Source organism: Chiloscyllium plagiosum, unplaced genomic scaffold (genome assembly GCF_037043375.1).
Source record: "Chiloscyllium plagiosum isolate Xiang-an unplaced genomic scaffold, Cpla_swu_hap1 HiC_scaffold_9, whole genome shotgun sequence".
In the NCBI taxonomy this organism is placed as follows: domain Eukaryota; kingdom Metazoa; phylum Chordata; class Chondrichthyes; order Orectolobiformes; family Hemiscylliidae; genus Chiloscyllium; species Chiloscyllium plagiosum.
The window spans coordinates 65,494,118-65,510,826 of NW_028270147.1; the positions used below are offsets into that span (position 1 = coordinate 65,494,118).

Consider the following 16,709-nt stretch of genomic DNA (forward strand, 5'->3'; position numbering starts at 1 on the left):
TCTTTGAGCTTATCGTGCATTTTGCTTTGAATTATATTTAAACATACAAGAGCACTTTCTGTCATAATATTGCATGAGGGTACAGCCATCAGTAATAGACTCCTTTTGAACAAGTAATCTATGGGCAACTTGAACTTTACCTTGTTAGTATTTCTTTAATATGCTGGAGCCCCATGTATTTTTTCACAGTATACTTTGTGTTTGTGATATTTTCTGATTTGATACTATCAGATGGAATCAGTATGGAATTCCATTTACAGACAAATATTATAGTCCATTTTAAGTAATTTTGTATTTTTAAAATGTTTACATGTTAGCTTCTATTTTTATTCACATCCAATTTTAAATTGATGGATTAACATTTGTATTTGTTTGATTTGAGTTGTAGTTATTTCTGTTTACTTGCAGTATTAAATAATTGACATGAAGCATAGTTAATCAGTAGTGTAAAGTGGGTATATGTCTAATCTTATTATGTTGCTGAGAAAATTGACTCAATATGGTTAATGGTGATCAATATACCTTTTAGGAAATGGCCTGAAAATGTTAATGAAACGAGCCTTCAAATTCAAAGATTCACTACTGATGAAAATGATCAGGAACATTTCTCAACATGAGGGTCAAACCAAAAATCTATTCATTGTAAGTACTGTAAAATGATTAACTTGGATTAATTAGGAACAGTTCTTGTGGGTTTTTGGGGTTTTTTTTGTGTGCATCTGTATGACTTTAAATCAAATACATATGATAGACCTGTTTGTAATTTTTTTGAAAAGAACTAATTTAGCAGCACTTGCTTCAGTCATGCAGTTGTTTTGAATCCAGTATTTGAGCATAAGGGTACAAATTAGATTAGATTAGATCTTGATGACTAGATATTGTCTCCTGTCCCTTATAGGGTAGTGGACAATTTAATTAACAAATGTGCTGATAATTACCATTGTCTTTTGATCTATTTCATTCTTTGCATTATTGGGGATAGCATTGATAATTAGGACAAACTTGAGGGGAAGGTGAAAAGAAAGCAGAGCCAGAGCCATTTCCCTCTTAGCCAGTATGTAAATTTTACGAATGTGCCAAATTTACACATGTCCATTAACTTGCCACAGGAGATTAAGTTTGGTAATTGATGTAACAATTGTTAATGCTGTTACAATAAACCACTTGTATTCTGGGGGCGGGGGGAGCAGTTTAAACTGTGAAGTCTAATTCTATCAGGTGATACTTCAGAAGGTGAGAACATAGAGACATGCATGATAAATGTGAAGACTATCAATAAATGTGATCATTTCACCCAACTGAATAAATTTTTAATTAACCAGGCACCAAGTAATGGCAGACATTGCTTGGTATAGGTAGCAGCTGAAGTCCAGAACTAACCAGCTTCTACCATCAGGTGGAGCTCATTACCTCCGTACAGGTGCCACACCTCATAAGGATAGCACACTGGAAATCAAGCCTTGCTCTTTCCAAACTCATCACAAAAGTTAGAGACTTTGAAAAGCACACAAGATGTCCAAATTTGCCTGTTTTCAAGCTTGACAGAAAGCACCGGCTAGATTTATATATTTAACAAAAACTATTTATTACAAGTAAATAGATTTTAGCTGCCAGTAAACAATTATGAACCATCGGTGCATAAATGTACTAATTAAAACTCTAATCCCCTTATTAATTCTCCGTCACTGAAAGCAAACATAGAAAAATGTATTATTTATGAATGGCATTTAGAATGTGCGCCATTCCAACATAACGTTTTCTGTGCCTTTGTTATTTGTTGTATTTTATTTTGCAAGTTGTTTAAGCCAGTACGTTATTTCAACTTGTCCGTTGTTTTTCCGGGCATGAAATGTCCGATGGAACTTCTCTCCAGTTTTAACATGAGCCTTTATGAGAATCAGTGATTCATTTCAAGTCGTAAGTAACCAAGACAGGTACTCATTCTATAATTCACAACAGTCACATTAAACCTCATTGATTACTTGCTATCTGATATGCAATTTTTTGGGCAATTTTGTATTTTAGTTTTAGCAATTACTCAACTCATTTATGACCATTGAAGAAGAGCTTCTGTTATATTTGAAGACCCCCCCAGTACTGATTCCTGAATATCCTAGTCACTTCCTTTCGCAGTAGGATTCTATTTTGCATTAATTTAGTTAATGGAAAACAAATCATATGTATGAGTTCCAGAATGTATCCCAAAAGCTTACCCTGGCAGGGAATGTTTAACATTAATCCTCAAGTTGAACTTCACATAAACCACAACAATTAAAGTTGTGATTAGAACCTCCAGGCTACAGTCGCAGCAGATAATCAAAACTTGGGTTGCTTCTATTTCCTAATTGAGTGCTGGCAAATCCAAGCAGTGGTAATTTCTTGAAAATTATTGGAAGTGTTACACATTTCTGCTTTTTCCTTTTCTCTTTTTGAGAGAATTTCTCTTTTTGTATCTATGCAAGAATGTAATGACTACTCATAAATCAAGCTCAAAAAACATCTCAATTTCTGCTTGGGGTCTCTTCAGCTTCTAGAACTCAACATTGAGTTCGATAACTTTAGTGTCTGATTCTATCCTTCTGGTTTGTTTACCTACCTCTCGTACAGTCCTGTTATGACATGGGTTACTATTAGTACAGTCATCCATCTCACATGTACTCCTAGGCCCATATCATACGATATGAATTGCATTAAGCACAGCTAACCCATTTTCTCACTCTTAATGCTTATTATCTCTTGTTCAGCACTTCTTTACTGGCATGCTATAAGCTATCTCCTTGTTTACATACTGCCTTCATATATCCATCTCTCTGGGCTCTGTTTTCAACTATCTGCTCACCCCTCCCCTCCTTGCTTGCCCTCACGCCACCCCCTTCTCCCCCTCCCCCTGCCAAACCCCTGGCTTCTGCATAAATATCAGTTCTTCTCAGCTACTAATAGTTTAGATGAAGAGTGACTGGACTCAAAATGTTCACTTTGCTTTCTTCTCACAGCTGCTGCCAGACCAGCTGGTTTCTTCAGCAGTTTCTGTTTTTGTTTCAGGTAGATTTGAGTACCAGACACAAGCTGTGAAAAATGACCTTATAGATGCTGAGATGAAGTTATTGTAATGTGACATCTTAATACTTCCCAGTAGTGGTTAAGTTTAAAAACATTAACACTATTAAATTTATGGCCCTCATTTTTGATAATAAAACTGGCTTTTGGGTATTGAGCCTGGATTCCCATTTTGACAAGGAATATCAAATAGTAAGCCATCAATCCATTAGTGTTGATATTGCCACTAATGTAACCCATTTAACATTTAAAAAAGACTGGAAAAAATGCTGCAGAAGAGTGAAATTTCTTTTGGAAAGGCTTTAGTCATATTTGAGGAAATTGCATAAGACATTCTATAGCTTTTGTAAATTTACCCATTGTACTTTTTCATCTTTTCTGAATATAATTTAAATTGCAATGCTGAGAGAATTGCATCTGTATATAAATTGTAGTAGACACACCTGATAACGTTTGTGGTTAACTGAAATAATTTTAATAAATGAGTACTTTTAACACAATATTTATAGCCCTAATTACTAATTCAGCTTTTTGAAAAAAAGTACCTTGAATAATGTACTGTAGTTCTTGCAAATTGATTGTTTAAATGCATGAATTGCCAAAATTTTACATTACCAGTGTGCTATGATACTCAGCAACGTTCGTCGCATGATATTATGTTTTAATTTTTTAATGTGTAATTGTAAGGATCGAAACAAAATAAACCATGAACATTTTACTGTCTTTCAGGATTACGTTGGGGATTTGGCAGCTCAGATCAATAGTAATGAATCTGAAGAATTTGTTATAGAGTGCCTTGGAACACTTGCTAATCTTACAGTTCCGGATCTAGACTGGGAGCTTGTTCTGAAGGAGTACAACTTGGTTCCATTCCTGAAGGATAAACTGAAACCAGGTTTGTTGATGGAGTGGATTACACCAACTACTAGGTGAAAACATTGTTATAAAATTTAGTTAAGGGGTTTATTAATTGCAAACCACATTTTTGATGTTGATTAAGTGTAATTTGGACCCATTGGGTATTTCAACATTGCAGAAAACAGACAAACATATTTTTTTTTCCTTTGAAAAAATAAATAAGTCATTCTTTCTTTTTCCAACAAAGCTGAACCTCTTACAAGACTCCTTTTGTCCAAGTCCTGAGCCTTGGTACTTCTGTAACTTCCCTCATATCCTTTCAAGCTCATTTTGTCCATGGGACCCAGCTCCTGCTTTATGTGAATTGCTGCTAACTGTCTGGCTATTCAACCTCCTGTTCCTGGCTATCTGCTTTTTCTTATCTACAATCTAGTCCAAGACGCACCAACCACCAGCATGGAACCAGATTTCATGTGTGCGCTGGCATCCGTCTCTTTCTTCTGGGTGATTTCTCAATTCAATCAATGTCTTTGTTTCACTGTTATATTTGTATTTATATTTGCTACAGTTAAATATGAGTAGTTTTTGAGCCTAGTGTGAAACTATACTCCATTGCTCCTAATCCATTAGCTATGGTCTCAAGCCAAACTGTACCTTTCTATAATATCAGCATCCTTTTCGACCTCGAGCTGAACACCAAGCCTATGTTTTCTCCATCACGGAGACTGCCTTCTTCCATACTCATAACATGTTATTGTGCAACCCTACCTCAGTTTGTCCATTACTGAAACTTTCATCCATCTATGCCTTTGGCATCTTCAGAGTTTACTTTTAAAATGCTATCCAAGCTAGCCTCCACCTTCTACCTTCCATTAATTATCAGCTCTTCCAAATATTTGCCTATATTTTATGTCACACCAAGTATATTAGCTGCCCATAACACTCTTCTAGATGGATTTCTGCAAGATAAAAACCCTTTCCGTTGTATAGTTGTGTTCCTCTCCTGGAACAGCAACATGATTATCCATTTGGAGCTGTAGTGAGGAATGTCTTTGTGGGATCATGATCATGATTTTTCTAGTAAAATGTTTGGTCATAATTAGTATTATTGACAAATTTTGAAGAGTTCCTAAGGTATAAAGGAGGGACAAGGAAACCATACTAATGGCATCTCAACAAAAAATTGAAACTCTAATTAAAAATGGAATTGCTTTCCAAACTCTTCATTTTAATTTAGTTTTCTTCAGAAAAGAACAAAATGTAATTCTTGACATGAGTTAGAATACTTTCTTTTGCAATTTGGAATTTGATCCATTTAATTCTTTGTCTCTGATCACAAATAATTTGTGTCTGCTGGGCTTAATTCGTGGTCCCTTTCAAGATTTGCACTACCTTTTATCCACTAGGAGGTGTCTCACAGTTGCATTCTGTATCAATGCTTAACCAGGTGCCTTAATTTGTGACTGAGATGTCCTTCCTCTTTTCCATGTTGATGCATTGACATCTTTGATACATTTTAGATTACTCAATGAGGGCAACTGGCTTATTTTCTAAAATAGTCATAATGAGGTTTATCAGGCACCCTGTTAATTGCATAGATGTTTCCTACAATATGACTCTTTTGATAATAAGAAATTAATTCAGTATCAGCTAGTGCAGGTTGATCATCTGAACAATTTTTGTTCCAGCATGAGAGTTTTGTAGTTCTGCTTATATTTTTTTGACTAATAATTCTTAGTAATTCTGTAATTCGTGTATCAGAATCTCAAAGCTTTCTATCATAGTTAATTCCTGTTCAGAAGAGATATTCAATTTATAATTTTCCATTTCATTTTCTGTAAATTCTTAATCTTATTAATGCTTTGCTTTCACATTTACGTGAAATTATTGTTAAAACCAAATACCTTCAGTTTAATTTATTTATACAAGTGTAAACTCCTCTAGTATCGTTTCCTTTATGAGGGCGGAGAAGTATGTTATTTTAAGTGGATTTGATGAGGGTTGGCTTGATCATAAAAAATATACATGACTGTAATGGAAAATAAAACAGAAAACCGACCAGGTAGAATGTTCCACTATTTGGAAATTACCTGTAAGCTCCTGTGTGACATGTGTTTATTAGAGATTTTCCAGGATATCTTATAGCTCAATTGAAAGAAAATGGTGCACCTTGTTGTGATTATGTTGAAATATGGACTAGGATCAGAGTGGTGCTGGAAATGCACAGCAGGTCAGGCAGCATCAGAAGAGCAGGAAAATTGATGTTTCAGGCAAGAACCCTTCATCAGGAATCCTGTGTTCTCAGGTTCAGCTTTCTCAAATCGAGGACTCCTTAATTTGTAAACACTAAGCTTTTATCTTAAATAAACTAAAGAACTGCAGTTCTGGAGATTGGAAACAAAAACTGAAATTGGTGGCTAAACTCAGCAGGTCTCTAAGTATCTGTGGGGAAAAAAGCAGAGTTAATGTTTAGAGTCTGGAGATTCCATCTGCCATCTGTTTTGTGCATCTCATTAGACCATTGTAATTATTTTTCCCTATTAATATTTTGCTTTTATATGAACATTCCTGGGGCAGAAGGCAGAAAATGAATATATTCATTTTATATGCTTAAAATGTCAGCAGAGCAATTGTAAATTTCAGACATTTTGTTATCTATTATCACTTGGCAGCCAATCTGTGCATGTTAAAATGCTATGAAGCATATAATATGCAAAAGACCAGTTAATCTGTGGTAATGTTTGAATGAGAATAATTGTTCCTTTATTCTTTGTGAAGTACTATGAGAATTTTTGTTTATCTGCTTAAATATGTGATTTAACATATTGTAAATAAAGCAGCCCCTTCACCAGTAAAGCATTCAGTATTGCAGTGTAAAATTACATGTGTTGAAGTCACTGCAAATGAATTTGAAAGTGTCCCTTTCTGACTTAAAGATTAGACAGCTACCATGAGCCATGCTGTGATACTTGAAATCTGCAGAGTTCTGTCTTATATGGTAGATTTTTTTCACTTCCATTGTGGATGCTGGGATGCGTGTGTGTCCTAGTTGTGTTCTTTTGCTCGCTCTTGTTGGAGAGAAAATTTGAGAGAAATAGAGTTGCCATCATACACTCAGTAGTTCTCAGACAGATTATGCGTGGTGATAAAACAAAGGGTGAGATAGAAACAGATGCTTGCTGTCTTAACTTTTTTTCCTGCCACTTTTTGTTTTCTGGTTTGGGCCTTAATCAGACTTCCCCTTTATCATAGAATTCAGAATAGTGTCACAGCGCAGAAGGAGACAACACACCCCAATGTGTCTGCACTGGCACATCAAATGAATGGCATTGTGTCAATCTCCTGCATTTTCTCAAGATCCTTGTGCATTGTTTTTGTTCAAGTGAACATCCAGCACCCTCTTGAATACCTCAGTTGAACCTGTCTGCACCATGTTTCCAGGCAGTTAATTGTGGACCTGATACTCAATGTGTGAGTATCATTCTTTTGCAAATCAATTTAAATCCGTGCCCTCTCGTTCTTGATCCTACGAGGTCAATTCCTGGAATGGCGGGATGACCTTAAGCTGAAAGACTGGAGCGACTGGGCTTGTATACTCTTGAGTTTAGAAGACTGAGAGGGGATCTGATTGAGACATATAAGATTATTAAAGGATTGGACACTCTGGAGTTAGGAAACATGTTTCCGCTGATGGGTGAGTGCCGAACCAGAGGACACAGCTTAAAAATACGGGGTAGTCCACTTAGAACAGAGAGTGGTGGCTGTGTGGAATGCTCTGTCCAGAGGGCAGTGGAGGCCCAGTCTCTGGATTCATTTAAGAAAGAGTTGAATAGAGCTCTCAAAGATAGTGGAATCAAGGGTTATGGAGATAAGGCAGGAACAGGATACTAATTAAGGATGACCAGCCATGATCATATTGAATGGTGGTGCAGGCTCGAAGGGCAGAATGGCCTACTCCTGCACCTATTGTCTATAAGTGGGAACAGTTTCTCCCTGTCTACTCTAGTACGGCAACTCATGACTTTGAAAACATCTATCAACCAGCTTCACTTCGTTGGGAACAATTCCAAGCCTCTCCAATCTACCTTTGTAACTGAAGTTTCTCATCCCTGCTACCATCCTCGTAAACCACTTTTGCATTCTCTCTCTTTCTCTCTCGAGTGTGTTCATGTCCTTCCTCTCATGTGACTGAAGAACTCCAAACAGTATTCCAGCTAAGGTCTAACAAGTGTTGTGTATAAGTTCAGTATAACCTCCTTGCTTTTGCACTTAATCTGTATTAATTATGTCCAGGATTCTCTATGCTTTATTAACCACCTCTCTATCTACTCTACCACCTTTTATGATTTGTGCACATACACACTCTCTGGTCCCTCAGCTCCTGCATCCCCTTAACAACTATTTAATATTATCTATCCATTGTCTTCAAATGTATCACCTCTCACTTGGCTGCATTGAACTTCAATTACTACCTATCTGCCCACTCCACCAACTTATCTGTACCTTTTTGGAGTTCCATGAAGTCCTCCACTCAGTTTACAGTGCTTGCAAGTTTAGTATCATCCACTAACTTTGAAATTACCCCCTTCACACTAAGATCTCAATCAGTAATTTATGTCAGGAAATGCAAGCCTTTGGGAATTCTGATAAAATCTCCTCCAATCTAAAAATATCTATTGACCATCATTCTCTGTTTTCTATTACTCAGCCAATTTTTAATCCATATTGAATTTTCACTTTTATTCTGTGAAATACAACTTTCCTCAGGTTTGTCATGGCATTTTATTGAATGCCTTTTGAAAATCCATGTTCACACTCTGCAAAATTTCCCAGTGTGCTCTCCGTCATCAAAGCTTCTCTCAAGCTTTGTTAAAATGATTCTGGCTTGCATTCAGTGAATTTTTGAAACATGACAGTTGGGAGACCAAACCTTTATTTTCATTTTGGCATTCGTGCAAGTGAGCCTTGAACAATGCACTACTCGAAATTGCAGCTCTCAACAAAGTAGCAGACAAGTGGAAGCTTCACCCTAGGAGCTAGATGTAACTGGCTTCTGTCAGTGAGCATAATTGAGTAAATCAAAGTATCACATTTGCTTTCCTGATTCATCAGGTTCAACAGAAGACGACCTGGTTCTGGAAGTGGTAATAATGATTGGTACGGTTTCAATGGATGATTCGTGTGCTGCCATGCTAGCAAAATCGGGAATTATTCCTGCACTTATTGAACTTCTAAATGGTATGGACTCAAGGAATGTACCCTTTTCTTGTTGTATTCTCATTAATTTAGGGAAATTTTGTGTAATGCAACTCTTCCTCATTCAGGCATGTAGTGTCAACGTCAAATATAATGAACTGAATATACTAATGTTTAAACTGATTTGGCAGGCCGATGGGATGCAGAGTGGGGGTTACCGTAGTGGGTGCTGCATAGACAAGTAGAGAAGAAGGATAAGTCAGTCTAGAACACAATGCAATTATGGTCAAGGTGAAGTACAAGGGAGCATGACAAGGCTGGTTAATATTTATTTTAATGCAAGAGTCTTGCAAGTAAGGCAGATGATTTGAGAGTTTTGATTAATGCTGGGGATGAAATATCTTTGCTATCCTTTAAGTACCCACACCAAAGAGAATCCTGTTCTTTATTACTCCTAAAGTGCCTAATTTGACTGGTTTCACTTCTCAGTCTTTAGAGTTCCTTCTAACCACTCATCTGTGCCATTGTTAAGATTTCCAGCTTCCACCTCCATAGCACCTCCTGACTCCATTCCTGTCTCCACTCATCTGCTGAAAACATTCACCTTTCATCATCTCTACGCATGACTATTCCAGTGCTGTCCTGACCATCGAAGGTCTTTCACCATCGATAAGCTTGTGCTTATTCCAAAAATCTACGGTCATATTTTAGTTTTCATTAACATCATCGTCTTAGAGAAGCTTCTAGCTGGACAGTGCCACAATGTTAAATTATCATCCGTGTTTTCAAACTTGTCGATAGCCTTGCTACACCATACCTTTGTAACTTGTTCAAGCCCTGTTTCACTTCAAGAGGCTATAAATCTTATCATCTTGTGCATCCCTGATTTTAATCATTCAAGTGGTTGCTGGCCTTAAACTCTATGATTACCTCCCTAAAGCTTCTTTCAGATGTACTTGGGAAAAACCTCATTAACCAAATCTTCGGTCAGCTATCCAGGAATCTATTTTTGATCTAATGTCAACATTTATTAGGTAATTATCTTAAGTGCTTTGTAGCATTTTGCTACATGAAAAGCACCGTGTAATTATAAACCATTTTAATCTCCTTTGACTGTATGCTTCTGCTCTTTCCCATAGCCAAACAAGAGGATGATGAATTTGTTTGCCAGATTGTGTATGTTTTTTACCAGATGGTTTTCCACCAAGCTACCAGAGATGTGATTATCAAGGAAACACGTATCCTTTCTGAATGTTTTTTTCTCCCCCTGTTTCCTGTTTGGTGCTTAACTGATTTCTTTCTGAAGAGAAAGACAGAACATTACAGCATATTACTTGTTTGAATCCTGTACAATATACTGACATTTTGGGAATTAACAACTGGTTTCAGTGTCTTGCTAATGTTTAAAATGATATCTAGAAAAATTACGAGCATGTTTTTTAAGTTTTCTTACAACTGAATGTACAAAAATAATATTCAGATTAGATGTGGCATTAATTAATGTAGAGGCTAAATATTGTCTTTCAGCAGTTACTGAAAATTATTATTTTATAAATACGCTCATTATGTACTTCATCATGAATAGTAGCAATTTAACCCACAGAAGTGTTTGTCAGTGAATTCAATGTTACGTTAGGTAACTCTGCTACACCTATTTTACTTCCTTAAGATACTTTTTATGCTAAAGAATGATAGTGATTCTTTAATCATTTTAAATAGACGGATTGTGATATAGATTTTGAATATTAATATTGGCAGCATGAATCTAATGTGATGCATTACAGCAAACTTTTTATTAACCAGCACTTGTCAGAACAGGAGTGTACTGGTTGATCAAATATTCCAGTCCACATAATCAATACAAACTAAGTATTTAGTGTATTTCGAATCTTCAAAATAGGGGACAGGTGACTTTTCTGAATATTTGATAAATGATCATTTAATGCCAATATATTTCCTAGCCCCTTTGAATTCTTGTGGCTTCTACCTTCATTTGGATCTAAGCATTGAAATCAAGGTCAAGGCGATGTGTATGTAATATCAACTTTTTGAGTAAACCCTAACAGCCTTCAAGCAATTTGAAAGACATATTTTTGTCTCTGATAATGGATTATATGAATTTTCAATTAACTGAATGGGCATGGAGGTGTATAGATCAGTAGTGCTAAATAAAACAACTTCAGAAGAGATGTTATGAAAGGGATGTTATGAATCACCAGATATAAAAACGTATAATCTGTAATTTGATGTATCCCTCATTACTTGATCACATTCAGGCCAGAATCCTTTTTTGCTGCAGATTGCATAAGTCGCAACAACTGGGGATATCAACCTGAATGAGATACCAACCTAATGACATCCTAAAGAGAGTCACTGGCCTCAGTAGACTGTAAACAACTAGATGGTCCCGCAAGTAGTAGGTCTGTGCAAATCTGTTTTAGATGTATGAAATCCATTCCTTTATCTAACTTCCTATCCATGTTGCTTTAATTCCGTTAACATCTGTACCATAATTTTATCAAAAAATCTACTTTGCACCACCTCAACCTTTTATTTTCTACTTTGACCCAGTTATGTAATATCTTTCTCATTGCAAACTACTGCCCCATTTCGAATCTGTCTTTCAGAAAGTCCTTGGTCATGTTGTGACCCAAATTAATGCCCACCCTCCCAGAACTCCTATGTTTGAAACTCTCCAAGCAGACAGCTACCCCTCCTACTGTCACAAATTGCTTCTTATCGAAATCAGAATCTGACTGTGCCAAAGGGAAATGATCTGTACTTGTCGTTCTTGATCTGTCTGCAGCTTTTGACACAGTAAATCACACCATCCATCTCCAAAGCCTTGCTGTCATGTTCCAGCTGAGTGGGACTGCAATCATCAGTTTTTATTTTTTATCAGTGTAATTTTGGCTGTGGAATTTCATGGATGTGCCATTTCTCAGCAACATCATGTGAAAACCTAAAAATTCCCTCATGTACACTGACAATAGCCAAATCTTTCTCGCTCACACCCCTCTTGGCTCCTTCATTGTCTTTACAGTATCAGACTCTTTGTCTAGTGTCTAGCATCTGGCACTAGATGACCAAAAATCTTCCCCAGTTAAATATTGAGAAGGCAAAGCTGTTGTCTTCAGTCCTGACTATAAATTTCACTCCCTAGACATAAGAACATTACATAAAATTTTCCAAATTAGTAGCAGGATTAGGCCACTTGATTTCTACTATTTGGTAAAATTGTGACTACTCTTGTGACCTCTACTTTTCTGTCTACTCTTTGATTTCCTTAATCAGTCAAGATCCATGTCTCACAGCCTTTAAGCTATTCAATGACTGTGTTACTGCATTGCTATCCAAGAAAGATATTTCGACAGACTAATGACCATCTGAGAGAAAAGAATTCTCCACATCTGTCTTAAATTGGAGACAATAACAAAATGTCTTTACTTTTACATTCAATTTCCTTTGCAATAAGCAACAAACTTCCCATTTGTCTTCATAATCACTTACTGTTCTTGCATTGTAACTTCAGTGTTCTAAGGACCAGGGTACCTGGATCTGTCTATACCATAGAGTTCTGCAATCTCCCTCCATCGAAGTGATAGTTCCCTTTCCATTCTTCTTGCCAAGCTGGACCAGTTTACATTTTCCCACATTTTTCTGCCTGTCAATTGTTTTGCCTATGTTAACCTATCTATAATCCCTTTGCAGATTCTATAAGTCCTCTTCTTAACTCGCTGCCCTGCTTATTATGTCATTGGAAAATTTTGTACCCATTAATTGTCCCTTCATCAAAGTACTTGATATCAGTTGAAAATCATTGAGACCCTACCTGATGCTTATGATGTTTCAGTGCTTCCAACTTGGCAATCTGAAAATGTTTATCTCTACCATCTGTTTCCTGTTAGCTGTCCAATCATCTATACAAACTCATATGTTAGTTCGACACTCTGAACTATTATTTTTTTGTGTTCACCTTTTGATATAGAATCTTGTCATTTCCTTCTGTTAATTGAGGTACACCACATCTCTTACTTCCCCTTTATCTATCAATCTATCCCTCGCCTTGGCAACTGTCTTCAGCTGAATCAGATTGTTTGCAAAGTTGGTATTGTATTTGATGTTGAAATGAGCTTCCAGCAACATTAGTGCCATCTGTAAGATTACTTGTTTTCACCTCCATGCGATTGCCTTTTTCTGCCTTCCTTGTGCATCTTTCTTTGAAGTCCTTGGTTGTGCCTTTGGAATAATCAAACCTAAATATCTACCCTTAGCTAGCGCCTCATGTTCTACAGTCTAGAAACTTGAGGTCATCCAAACTCTGCTGTCTTTGTGTTTTAACATACACCAAATTCCATCCTGCATCATCCTGTGCTCACTGACCTACACTATATTCTGGACAATGTCTTGATTTTTGAATTCTCAACTGTGTTTTTATATCTGCCTGTAGCCAGGGTCTCCCTATCTCTATATTTTTCTCCATCTCCACAATCCTATGAGATATCTCCACTCCCCTAATTTTGACCGCTAGAGCAATCTTTTCTCTGCTTTTAGTAACTGTATCTTCAGCTGTCTGAGCTTAAAACTCAGGAATTCCATCTGTGGTTCAGTGCCATATTTTGTAATCTGCCAGTCAAGGACTGATATTATTTAAAAACTGTCATCATAGTTATTGTTATCATGTGGTCAGTGCCACAATTCAAGTGACTTATTTCCAGGAGCCCTTTGTAATAATAAAGCGTACTTGACTGGAATTTGCTTTTCCTTAATGTGCTATTCATAGAGGCTCCAGCATATTTGATTGACCTGATGCATGATAAAAATGCAGAGATACGGAAAGTGTGTGACAATACGTTGGACATTATTGCGGTAAGAAAGGAGTTTTGCATTTGTATTTTCATTTTGCCCATATTAGATGGGGTGCAATTTTAATGAAGCAAAAATGACTTAGAAAATGGCATGAAAGAAATAGCTCATGGTATGATTTAGTGTTGTAGCATAATTTACAGTGTAGAAGGGAGGCCATTTGGCCCATTTGTCTGTATCAACTTTCTATTGAGCAATCAAAGTAAATTCTATTTCCATGGTCTGTTTTCATAGTCTTGTAAGTTGAGTCACTTCAAGTGCCCATCCAGTTTCCTTTTGATTTGTTATTCTGATTTACACTATAGAATAAGCTGAATTTTCCCTCCATTATTCCCTAGCATGGTTTCTAATTGGCTTTTTGGTCCCCACCTCAACTCTGTGACCTAAATATTTATGCCACCCCCCTCCATTGTAAGACTGTACCAGAATATTTTCACTATTACTGTCACGTGTGATTCTTAGACTTGCATAACCACTGCATCACCAAGCCAGCTGCCTTCCAAGTCACCCAAATCCATTCTAGCTTGAGTACATCTGTTTCTGAATCCCTTATCCATCCTTATATTATCTCTAAATCTGGATGTAAGTTTGCTCACTGTGCTGAAAGGTTTGTTTTCAGACGTTTTGTCACCATACTAGGTAACATCATCAGTGAGCTTCTGGTGAAGCACTGGTGATATGACACGCTTTCTATTTGTGTTTAGGTTTCCTTGGGTTGGTGATGCCATTTCCTGCTCTTTTTCTCAGAGGGTGATAAATGGGGTCCAAGTTGATATGTTTATTGATAGAGATCTGGTTGAAATGCTATGATTCTAGGAATCCTTGTGCGTGTCTGTTTGGCTTGTCCTAGTTGAAGTGGTGTCCTTCCTCATCTGTATGTAAGGATGCTAATGATAGTGGGTCATGTATTTTTATGGCTAGTTAATGTTCATGTAGCCTGATAGCTAGTTTTCTGCCTGTTTGGACAATGTAGTGTTTGTTACCGTTCTCGCAAGGTCGTTTGTAAATGAACACAGTCCGTTGATTTCTCAGCAACAAACCCAAACGAGCAGACAAAATGCATCCAGAAACCCTAGCCACTCTTCCCTATATCAAAGACATCTCTGAAATGACTGCCAGACTACTCAGGCCTCTTGGCATCATGGTAGCCTACAAATCCACCAACACACTAAAACAGCAGCTAATGAACAAAGTTTGTGAGAAGATTTGTAGCTCGGGTGCTCGTTGTTGTGGTTCTGTTCGCCGAGCTGGGAATTTGTGTTGCAGACGTTTTGTCCCCTGTCTAGGTGACATCCTCAGTGCTTGGGAGCCTCCTGTGAAGCGCTTCTGTGATGTTTCCTCCGGCATTTATAATGGTTTGTCTCTGCCACTTCCGGTTGTCAGTTCCAGCTGTCCGTTGCAGTGGTCGGTATATTGGGTCCAGGTCGATGTGCTTATTGATTGAATCTGTGGATGAGTGCCATGCCTCTAGGAATTCCCTGGCTGTTCTCTGTTTGGCTTGTCCTGTAGTAGTGTTGTCCCAGTCGAACTCATGTTGCCTGTCATCTGCGTGTGTGGCTACTAAGGATAGCTGGTCGTGTCGTTTCGTGGCTAGTTGGTGTTCATGGATGCGGATCGTTAGCTGTCTTCCTGTTTGTCCTATGTAGTGTTTTGTGCAGTCCTTGCATGGGATTTTGTACACTACATTGGTTTTGCGTATGCTGGGTATCGGGTCCTTCGTTCTGGTGAGTTGTTGTCTGAGAGTGGCTGTTGGTTTGTGTGCTGTTATGAGTCATAGTGGTTGCAGTAGTCTGGCTGTCAGTTCGGAAATGCTCTTGATGTATGGTAGTGTGGCTAGTCCTTTCGGTTGCGGCATGTCCTCGTTCCGTTGTCTTTCCCTTAGGCATCTGTTGACGAAATTGCGCGGGTATCCGTTTTTCGCGAATGCATTGTGTAGGTGTTCCTCTTCCTCTTTTTGCAGTTCTGGTGTACTGCAGTGTGTTGTAGCCCTTTTGAACAGTGTCTTGATGCAACTTCTTTTTTGTGTGTTGGGGTAGGTGCTTTCGTAGTTCAGGACTTGGTCTGTGTGTGTTGCTTTCCTGTATACCTTTGTGGTGAATTCTCCGTTAGGTGTTCTCTCTACCATCATGTCTCGGAATGGGAGTTGGTTGTCCTTTTCTTCCTCTCTCGTGAATCGGATTCCTGTGAGTGTGGCGCTGATGATCTGGTGTGTGTTCTCTATTTCTGTGTTTTTAATGATTACAAAGGTGTCATCCACATATCTGACCGAGTTTGGGTTGAATTTGAGGTAAGACTGTTTGTTCTAATCTTTGCATTACCGCTTCTGCTATGAGTCCAGAGATGGGTGAGCCCATGGGTGTGCCGTTGATTTGTTCATATATTTGGTTGTTGAATGTGAAGTGTGTTGTGAGGCATAGGTCCAGTAGTTTGAGTATGCCGTCTTTGTTGATAGGTTCACCATCCTATTGTCTGTTCTGTATGTCCAGCAGGTTGGCTATTGTTTCTCTGGCTAGGGTTTTGTCGATAGAGGTGAACAGTGCCATTACATCGAATGAGACCATAGTTTCTTCCTTGTCTATGTGTATATTTCTGATGATGTCCAAGAATTCCTGTGTTGACTGTATAGAGTGTCTGGATCCGCTAATCAGGTGTTTCAGTTTCTGCTGTAGTTCTTTCGCCAGTTTGTGTGATGGTGTCCCTGGTAGTGATACTATTGGTCTGAGTGGGATGTC

At 37.7% G+C, this 16,709-nt stretch overlaps 1 protein-coding gene across 1 annotated transcript in view; it reads left to right on the forward strand.

Moving 5' to 3' along the window:
* The window catches only part of kifap3a (kinesin-associated protein 3a), a 221,256-nt gene that overhangs the window by 144,947 nt on the left and 59,600 nt on the right, over positions 1-16,709 (forward strand). The window contains exons 13-17 of the mRNA XM_087990739.1: positions 530-642; positions 3,787-3,952; positions 9,028-9,153; positions 10,251-10,349; positions 13,895-13,980. Of these exons, the coding sequence (XP_087846865.1) occupies positions 530-642; positions 3,787-3,952; positions 9,028-9,153; positions 10,251-10,349; positions 13,895-13,980 (590 nt within the window). The remainder of the gene's footprint in view (positions 1-529; positions 643-3,786; positions 3,953-9,027; positions 9,154-10,250; positions 10,350-13,894; positions 13,981-16,709) is intronic.